The sequence below is a fragment of the Aplysia californica genome, unplaced genomic scaffold (assembly GCF_000002075.1).
Source record: "Aplysia californica isolate F4 #8 unplaced genomic scaffold, AplCal3.0 scaffold01003, whole genome shotgun sequence".
Classification (NCBI taxonomy): domain Eukaryota; kingdom Metazoa; phylum Mollusca; class Gastropoda; order Aplysiida; family Aplysiidae; genus Aplysia; species Aplysia californica.
The window spans coordinates 9,229-19,409 of NW_004798273.1; the positions used below are offsets into that span (position 1 = coordinate 9,229).

At 38.4% G+C, this 10,181-nt stretch overlaps 1 protein-coding gene across 2 annotated transcripts in view; it reads right to left on the reverse strand.

The window, feature by feature from the left end:
- Positions 1-5,677: 5,677 nt before the first annotated feature.
- LOC101851902 (inversin) overlaps positions 5,678-10,181 on the reverse strand; it is a 78,136-nt gene continuing 73,632 nt past the window's right edge. For both annotated transcript variants that reach the window (XM_013089635.2, XM_013089634.2), the window contains exons 23-25: positions 9,960-10,046; positions 8,055-8,252; positions 5,678-6,873 (exon numbers count right to left, since the gene is read on the reverse strand). In XM_013089635.2, coding sequence (XP_012945089.1) covers positions 6,791-6,873; positions 8,055-8,252; positions 9,960-10,046 — 368 coding nt within the window. In that variant the 3' untranslated portion in view covers positions 5,678-6,790. The remainder of the gene's footprint in view (positions 6,874-8,054; positions 8,253-9,959; positions 10,047-10,181) is intronic.

Here is a 10,181-nt window from a genome sequence, read left to right on the forward strand (position 1 = left end):
TCCCACCTATTTTCGGTCAATCTGGGTCAAATTGGGTATTACAATATTTTTTGCCTTTTCTCAGTCATTTCTCTGTTGATTTGATTGTCCTTTGGCACAATCGTAGTTAGTTGGATGCCCAACATTTTTTCTTATTACATTGTTATTCTATCTTCACTAATTAGAGAGGTATCTCATTTTTTGTCAAAATATTTGATTTTTAAATTTTTGACACATTTTTCGAAACTCCTCTGAAGATTACAGGTGTATCTTGATGGCACTTGGCATACTTGTTGCCCTTAGGGTGGTTACATTACATTGTCAGCATTTTTTAAAATATCCAGCTTGGTTTTCATTTTATGATTTTAAAAAGTTGGAAAATTGACCGTTTTCTGCATTTTTGACAAGATTTGCACGCTTCTTCCTGTAACTCCGAAACGAAATAAGATATCGAAAGATGCTGACTATATTTAACTTATATGCCTCTTGGATACATGTGTGCCAAAGGACAATAAAATCCATCGGTAAATTTCAGAGGAATATCGATTTGAAAACATGATGTGAAAATCCAATATGGCCGCCATAAAAATGGCGGCCATCTTGGATCCGGGAAAGTTTTTTTTTCATTGTAATACCTGTATCATGACGAAGTTGTATGCCAAATTTAAGGTTTCTAGGTCCAGAAATAAAGGAGTTAGCTCGCTTGTGGGGACCCCCCCCCCCTTTAAGCGTGAAACACATTAATTACTTTTTAGTCCCCCCAAAAAATTTAAGATCCCCATTAATTTATCTTCGTTTTGACGCTTTGCATCACAACGTTCAGATTGCATGGTTTAAAAGCTTATCTAATTTCAAAGTTACAGATTAAAATGTGATCTTCGATCTGGCGTTAATCTAGAACCGTGTTCTTTTTTCAATCCTTTTGTCTGTTCAAAGGTTCCCCCACGGCCAACGAGAGCCGATGACCTCCCCGCCTCCCCTGCGACACCCTCTGAGGGGTCAAGGCTAGGGGGCAGAGGTCAAAGTGGGAGCTATCGTCCAAGACGGTCGATAGGAGCTTCGACCAGAGATTTCAGCGCATCCAGGCGCTTCCAGGAACAGCTAGGCGACACCATTAGCGTGGACTACTTTGCTTGAAAAATTTTGAGCTTCACAACGTGACAATGTATTATCAAGATAACTTTTTTAATGCAATTTTTCGAATATCTTGATAATGACTCCGAAAAACCTTATGATTTTGAAAGAACAGATAGAACATTTGTTTTTTGACCCAAGTAAATCAAAACAGCCAAAAATGACCGATAAAACTTAAAATTTGTACTTCCAAGGTAGCGATTTGTCGTAATATTGCACACAGCTATCGGTATTGAGACATATTATCATGGTACTTGTATTGTACAATCTTTATTTTATTTCATGACTATTTTCTGTAAAATTCCTCTCTGAACTCAGAACGTAATAATGTTATACCTCCAATGATCCAAAGTGAACTCTGGTTATCGAGACACGATTTAAAACTATATTTTAAACAATAACAAGACTTTATGCTGTTGAGGCTTTAGAGGTGAGCAGAGTAATCGTGATTCCCCGTTTGGATTTCTCTGTTGACATCCACCCCTTGGCGCTCATTTGACCTTATGCAGTTGCGAGCGCTGTAAAACCTTATAAAAACAAGCAATTATAACAGCGACTAAGGTTACGCGACACTAAGCAATTTTCTCTGTGCTTTTCTCGTTACATGTACTTGTCAGCATGTTGCTTACAACAAGTACCCGTTACCGAACAGAGATATGTCACTGATGCAGGTGTAGCCCATGACCTTGAACCTACCCACTGAAGGCACGAAGAAGTACAATGCACTTGTCGGTTAAGTCGTGAAGACAATTTGTACAAGAAAACTAATCAAGGTCAAATCACACAAAAATCACAGAATAAATTAACAACTTCTTGTGGTGACCAGCATGGAATTATTACTTTTAAAAAATTTGTTATGTCTATGATTTACTTTGTATGTACGAAAAGATTGTTTTGTATATTTATATTATTATTTATAATGTCATCCCATTATCATCATCATCATCATTGTATACAGCAGAGAATTAAAAAAAGGTTGAGACTTGGTAAAAAAAACAAAAAACGGTGATCAAGGGGCGAAAAATATGAATTCGCAGTTTTCAAAGACACTCATCATCATCATTATCCTCATCACCATCTTTTCCTTTCTTACCCTGCATCAGGGTATGGGCCACAAATAAACATATTCCATCTTTCCCTACCCAGGGCTAGCCTCTTGATATATTCCATGTCTTCCCACGTTTCTGTCCTACATTCTCTGTGACTCTTCTCCTTGTTCCACTTATCTTTCCCTTGATCTCTTACAATGTGGATTCCAACCCGACACAGTCTTTGTTATGCACCCGCCTGGCTTCCTGAGAGTGTTCTTATCCATTACCTTATTCCCACTTCATCTCTGACTTAGATCTGTCTTGTTCTCCTTATCACTTTCTCGTTTATGACCTTGCCTGTCCATCTGATCCTGAGGAACTTTCTAAGCCACTTGTTCAAGAAAACCTGGATCCTCTTAATGCAAGTCTGCGAGATGCATTCCACATCCATACAACAAGACTGACTTCACATTTGAGCTGAAAATCCTCAGCTTTGCTCGGAGCAAGACTTATATTATACAAATATGTGTGTTTATACGTTTTTTAAAAATGAATGCCATTGTTATTTTTGGAAAAAGAGAGAATAAATTATACTATTTTCTTTTTTTTATATTGTTGTTTCTGTATAGAGAAAGCTACAATTTTGCTTACCACATATGATTATTTGCAGCTTTGATGTGCATGTACATAGTACATAATATGACAATTTGTGGCATTGATGTGCATGTACATGAACATAATGCATACGACAATATTTGTGTACATGTACATAGGATCGTTTGTGCTAGTAATGTACATACATGTACATAGGATTATTTGCGCTAGTGATGTATGCACACAGTACAAACGTTAATTTGTGTACATGATGCACATAGGATCAGTTGAACCAGTGGTACGGCCGCCACTCTTCCTTCTCTATACTTTGCTGTAAAGTGTAATCACCATGATCCTTTACACTCGAATGAAAGGCAAAACGCCAATCTCGCTATTACCGACAGCACCTTTCCCCACTCGCCCTTCCTTTGCTGAGAACAAATGGTGAGCTCCGCAATGAAACGAAAATGCATCACGGAGCACAAAAATTAGGATATTACATTGGCACTCCTATGACCTAATTGTGTTGCAAGAGCCGTAAAACTCGAGACAAAAGCTAAAAGGACATTTTAATACTTTATAAGTCTGTGCTCGCCTCTGGTATATAGGTATATTATACTTATTGTCAGTTCCATTTCCGCAACAGTGAGATAATTATTGTCAGCGTGACCGAACAAGCACATAAGTCATTTTCTTGTAATCTTGCGAAAATTAAAGAAAAAGAGAACACCCAAATAGAATCAGATTTGTTAAAGCACTTGCAACACAAATTGGTCGTACAAGTTCCGAAGATTAGAAGAGTTACCAAAAAATAACAAAGAAAAAAAGGAGGAGAGATAAAGATGATAGATGTTTGATAGGAAAGAAGGAGCAAACTACACAAGAGCACACTCAAACAACCCACATAGAGACATCATGAAAAATATTTAAAAATCATAACAACTCAATTAATTACTCAAACGTGTAACTTTATTATTCCATTTAGACATGAGTAGAAGCCGAAAAACCAAACTGTGATGGCAGCAAGTGCAGGCATTGGTGAATGGTCAGATTGTAAACAACATGAGCCTGAGGTTTGGAAACCGTAAGAAACAAACATAACAGCAACCTGTCCTCCAGCTGTTCAGACCATTGACTATAGCCCTGAATTTTGAACGAGAAGTTGTGAGACGTCATGGTGAAATCAGGTGCACATCAAAATAATGGAATTGAGGACACCAGCATTTTCCCGAGGGTTTGCCAATTTTTCTCTAATTTTTATTCTTTGGCTCAACACCTTTAACTTCCATTTTAAAACACATTCCTGTGTATTTTTTTTTTAAACCTTGATCAAAGGCGTGAAAAATGTGAATTTGCAGTTTCCAAAGACACACAAGCTTTGGAAATCACCAAACTTTGAAGGCCATTTTCTCAGTTATTTTACCTTTGAAACCAGGCGCTCCCATCTCCTCCAAACACAAATATCTCGAAACATATTCAAGATAGATGTGTACATTTGTCATCAAGAGCAAGGCAAATAAACAACCTTTAAAATGATACAATTAACTCCACATGTCCAAAAATTGATGAGCGCCTGATTCCACCGTATTGTGACACACTGCCTTGCTTTCTGTAAAAAAAAAACCAACTGATCTATCCTGAACAGAAGTCTAGACATTTGCGATTGAAAGGGATAGGGTCGTCCAGTTTTTTTAGGTGAAATAAGCCAGAAAATGGCCGCCAAAGTTTGGCTACTTCCAAAGCTTGAGAGTCCTTAGAAACTGCAAATTTACATTTTTGTCCTTTTAATCAACATTTTTTCAGTAAAATCCACACAGAAATGTGTTTTTAAATGGACCTTAAAGGTGTTGAGTCAAAAAATAAATGTTAGATAAAAATTGCTAAACAGACAGAAAAAGGCCAGTTTCTTCGATTTCATTATTTTGATGAGTGCTAGATTTCATCTTGATGCCTCACAAATGAATTGTAGCTCCTTAACCTGTGTTAGCGGTTATATATACTTATGAAATATTTAATCGAAATTCAATTTCAAAATATTGAAAAAAAAAAAATGCATAACGAAGGTATAAGATCTGATTTGTAAAGGGTTTGAAAGTTTATTTCATCTGTCCTGAAAAATTTTGGGTTCTGGGAAATGATGAAAAAAACAAGAAAGGAAAAGATACATAATGTAGATAGAATTTGTAAAGGTACTGAAATACCTTTTTTTCCTCTCTCGTGCAAAATTTTTCTTTCAGGGCTTAAGACATTTGAACAGCTTGCCGGCGTGCTGTCTGATAAAAAAAATTCACCTACACAAAAGAGTCCCGTAAATTTCTGATTTTATATTTCTCCTCTTAACTTAAAAGTCAGAAGTAGCATTTTCAGATATATGTAAATATCTTTTAATAAACTTTTGATCATTAACACTTTGCAGTCTCTTGGCACAATAAGGCGCCGGTGAAAACTATCCATTCCGGTCATCTGGCGCAGTAGCCCAAGAAGTCCGTTGCAGTCACTCTCCTGGCTAGGTGACCAGACGCGGTATTTTGTACTGCTGGCTGTGTGACTGCAAAGTGTTTACAAAGATTTTACAGTTTTAAAGAAAAATGGGGTGTGATATACCTGGCCACTGCAGGTTGATCAAGATTTGTTTCCTTCTCTCTTTCCTTAAATTACAGAGATGTATAAATACATCTGAACAATTCATATAAGTTAAAGTAGATATAACGTATAAATGTAGATTGTCATAAATTTTTGTCACAAATATAAACATTTCAACTCAGCAAAGAACACAGAATGCCAGAAACCTATTTAGATCCATCCATTGCAAGATCTATTAAAAACAATGTATTAAGTGAAACATTCCAAGTGTGGTCTTTCTCTCTTCCTTTTTCCTTTTGCACCATGATAAGTGGCTTCCATTCTCTTGCGCTCCTTTCCTTTCTCTCTTTCATTCACTCCCCCTCCATATCTCTCTCTCTCTCTCTCTCTCTCTCTCGCTCTCTCTCTTCCCACCTGTATCTCCCTTTCTACTTTTGTCCCAACTTCCAGACACACACGAAGCTTCACATTCCCATGAAAATTGAAATGACTTCACTATCAACAAGGACGGGAAAAGAATCACTGGTAGGTATACAAAAATGAAAAGACAGTGCAGTTTTGTTGTTGTTTTTTTTCATTATTATTTTTTCGATGCAGGTGTTTTTACGGCCTCATCTACATAATTCAGATCATTTACGAGGTAGGCTTTGACCTGGCCCGTTAGGGGCAACCAGGCTTTGGGGAATACAACATCCCAGCAGAAAGATCCAGATACTCGATAATAATTCTCCCAACTCAGAGGAAATGAACTCTGGTCTCCTGTGTGCTACAGCAAAGCCCCTAACCGCTGCACCATAGAAGCTCGTTTGGTGTAGCCAAGCAACAGTAAGTACAACTCTTAAGTAACAAATACACTAATTGAAATCAATTCTCAGATCTACCTGCTGATGGAGAAAGAAAAGGACTTAAGATCCAGAAAGCTAAACATCTTTCAAGTGTCTGAAGTACATAAAAAAAAATAACGACACTGGATCCCGTACCATGTAAGAAGAATGTCTGTAAAAATCATATCTTCCCCAATGACACGACTGAGATCTACCAGAAGTTTACAAGATATTGCCTGAATTTCAAATCTTCATTACGTATCACAGAAGTAAAAGAAAACATGTTTACAAGTGAGTAAAAAAAGATATGGCATGGTATTATATTGACATTAATATATGTACATTGTAAGTTAACAAAGTAATAATACTTGAACAATTTAATGACATGAAGTGTCGTGAATGGCAGCAGGTGACAATTAAAAAAACACAAAAAAACAAAACAAGCACAGTAACATCATCAGCTCCAGGCATACAGTAAAGCTTTGTCGGCTGAAGTGACACAGGAAGCTAGAAAACACCAGATCTATTCAAACAGACCTAAGATGATTCGGACGAAGGAAAAAAACCCCAAACAAATCTAAGGCGAAGCGTTCACATCCATAGCAGTGAACTTATCACCATGTCCTTGCAAAGGCATCTTCGTCATCATGATTTCTTTTTGGTGTTGCTGGAGGAGAGAGCGGACTTCTTACTATTCACAGCTGGGCTCGGAGCTCTTTTCTCTTCGTCTGTGGAATATCATTTGGTTTAGTTTTTTTAGTTTTAGTAAGGCTTTACGACGCTCGCAACTGCATAAGGTCATATGAGCGCCATGGGGAGGATGTCAACAGAGAAGTCCAAATAGGGAATCAGGCTTATTCTGCTCACCTCTCTAGCCTCAACAACACAAAGTCTGCCTTGACTATCAAGGCACCCCAGAAATAGCTGTTCACAAGAGAGTGACAAACATACAAAAGAAGTAGAGGGAAAATGACGATGGTAAAGATGAGGAAAGAAAAAGCAGCAGTTCCTCCCATGTTGTTCCGGCACGGTATGAGCATGATATTGATAAATCAGCCCAATTACAATTCCACTGTGCATTAGAACATGTTCATATCCCTCCTTTAGGAAAGGCCTAAACACATCTTCATTTAGTAGCATTGCCCTGGTGGGGGGTTTCATACTGGTGATTGGTGTAGGTTCAAACACTCAACCTATAATTATGAGGCATTGTGGTGAAATCAAGTGCTTGTCAAAATAATGAAACCAGAGAAACCCGTCATTTTTTTGTCCGTTTAACCATCTTTAAAAAATGTTCTTTTACTGGCTTAAGACTTTTTATGTCCATTAAGCGGTATAGATTTTACTGAAAAAATGTTGATCAAAGATACAACAATTGTAAGTGTGCAATTTTCAAGGATATTTAAGTCGCCACACTTTGGTGGCTATTTTCTTGTTGATTTTACCGCTGATAACAGGTGACCCCCACCTCCTTCAATCGTCTGTTTATTTTCTTTAAGTAAAAAGGAGCACATCAACGCAATAACTGTTACTAGGGAAAGAAAAAAGCAAAACAGACAGATTTTATTCTGTGGTTAAAGTAAGACTTTTACCATACTTGCTACACAAATAGGTCATATGAGTGCCAAAGATTAGAGGTGTTACAAGAGAGTAACAAACACAGAAAAGAAAGGGGAGAGATAAGAACGATAATTGTCTGATAGCAAAGAAGGGACAAACCACATCAGAGCAGCCGCCAACCACCCATCGAAAACCTGTTTGCCATGAGCATGTTTTGCTATGTACATTCATTATATGTGTGTGTTAGACTGTATGTATTTTCTAACATGAAAACAGACTTCCACATTTAGACCTTCAAAAATGCATTATTAATGTTTGGCAGCTACGTGTTCCCATTTCTCACATTTACCTTGACTTCCGTCTGACCTTGCCCTGGACGAGCGAACACTCTCTGTCCTTGAGCTGGACGCTCGAGACGAGCCACTGGAGTGACCGTGAGGCCGGCCCACGCCACCAGATGTCGCCTCAGGCTCAGGGAAAGGCGGCTGAGCTCCCAATCTGGACACCCAGGGCACGTACTGGTCCACGGCAAAATTGTACGACACAGCTGAGGGGAAACAACGATACAGTCAAACCCGCTCGAAGGACCACCCTGTCCAAGGCAATCACCTGTACAAACAGCCATTTCCCACTTCTCCCCTCTGTGAAACAATCACCTGTACAAACGGCCATTTCCCACTTCTCCCCTTTGTGATTTTTCTGAATCATAATGAAACTGTCCAAAATGTCCATCTGTCCAAGACTTTTCTCCTCTACAATGGGTGGCCGTCTCGGATAATTTTCATTGCACAACCTTACAAAGTCTTCATGAATATTATAGGTGAAATAAGGCAACAAAATGACTGACAAGTAACTGTAAATGCTTTATCCCCCAACTGACACGATCTCAATTATTTAGGAGGTGGGCTGCTTCGAACCCATCTGTCAGGGCCGCTCTGGGCTGAGTCGGATACAACATCCCGACAGATAGACAAAATATTCCACAAAATGACTTTCCCACTCAGATGCTGAATTCACTTCTTCTAAGTTTGCCAGTAATGGAGAAGAGCATTACTGTTACATCACATGCCAGTAGTGTTGTGAAAAAGGAACAATATCAACTTAAAAGGCTTTTATGAATAAAAGGTAATTGATAATTATAAAAGTTAAATGATAATATGAGAGGTGTGCAGACAAAATGAGTTACTTCTCGGATTTTAGCCTTTAAATGGAAATGAATGCCTCAACTTTATAGGTGGAGTTGGTCCAATTTTTAAGTATGGAATAATTAAAGACACGGCAGACTTGAAGAAAATGGCCCAGATTAAAATTCAATAAATCTGACCCCAGTGTTGGTTTTCGGCCAATATCTCCATTCTTGGTTTGCGAGAAAAAATTAATTTTGTCAGCACGTCTCACATATTAAAGGTTAAATAAAAGTAATAATTGTAGTAATGATAATGATGATAATAATAATAATAATAATAATAATAAGCACACCTCAAAATATTTTGTTTAGTTTGAGTAAGTGTTTAACAGCACTTGCAACACAAATTGGTATTACACACAGGGATGCCAATGATTTTTAAAAAACAACAACTGAAAATGAGCTGAGCATCATATCTCACCTAGAACTAACCTTGTAAAGTTTTTAAATGAGCAAACAAAAACATCTCTCTCATCTCTCCCCTTTCCTTTCAAGTGTATGAAAACACAGAAAAACAAGAGATTTGGCATCCCTGTTTACAGGAGGTCATTAGAGCAGGTTGGACTGCGTATTGTACCTCAGTTGAAACCCACATCTTTTAGAGAGATCAAGTAAAGTGGCTTTAATTTTGATTTTACACTGATTTTCCCAGTAAACATGAGACAGCAGGCGTCTCAAATTCATGGCCCACTGGCCAAATGAGGTCTGTGGCCCTTACTTAACCTCAAAGTTTAGTGTTAGTGCAGCTCTCATGTTTTTTCTTACACAAACCTTTTTGCCAAGGTGCTGCCTTGAATTTTTATACTTTTTATTTTCTCTCTTATGAGCTACCACAGCTCAGACTTTTGACAGCTTCTGGCAGTATTTCATGACAAGTTTTAAACATGATCTCAAAGTTGCACTTTTTTAAAAGAAACTTGAAACCTTTTTATGTGTGGAACAAGCTTGCTTGATGCTGCCCAGGCTCACACAGACTCAACCCCCATCCCCCTGGGGAATTTGAGTTTGGCACCCCTGGACTACATTTTCTCTCTAAACTTGAGACTACGGCATCTAGCACCAGCGTACCTGCAGCGGAGGGAATGAACCGGAACCACAACGGACGGGCGGCGGCCTTGAGAGTAGGATGCCAGAACGGGGCGTGGATCTGCTCATCTGGTCACGCAAACAAACAACAGGATCAGGATGAGTGAAAAGTATTCTCACAGCATGTAAAAAACATAACGTCAGGAGGTGGAGGAGGAGGAGGAGGAGGAGGAGGACATAACGTCAGGAGGAGGGGGAGGGGGA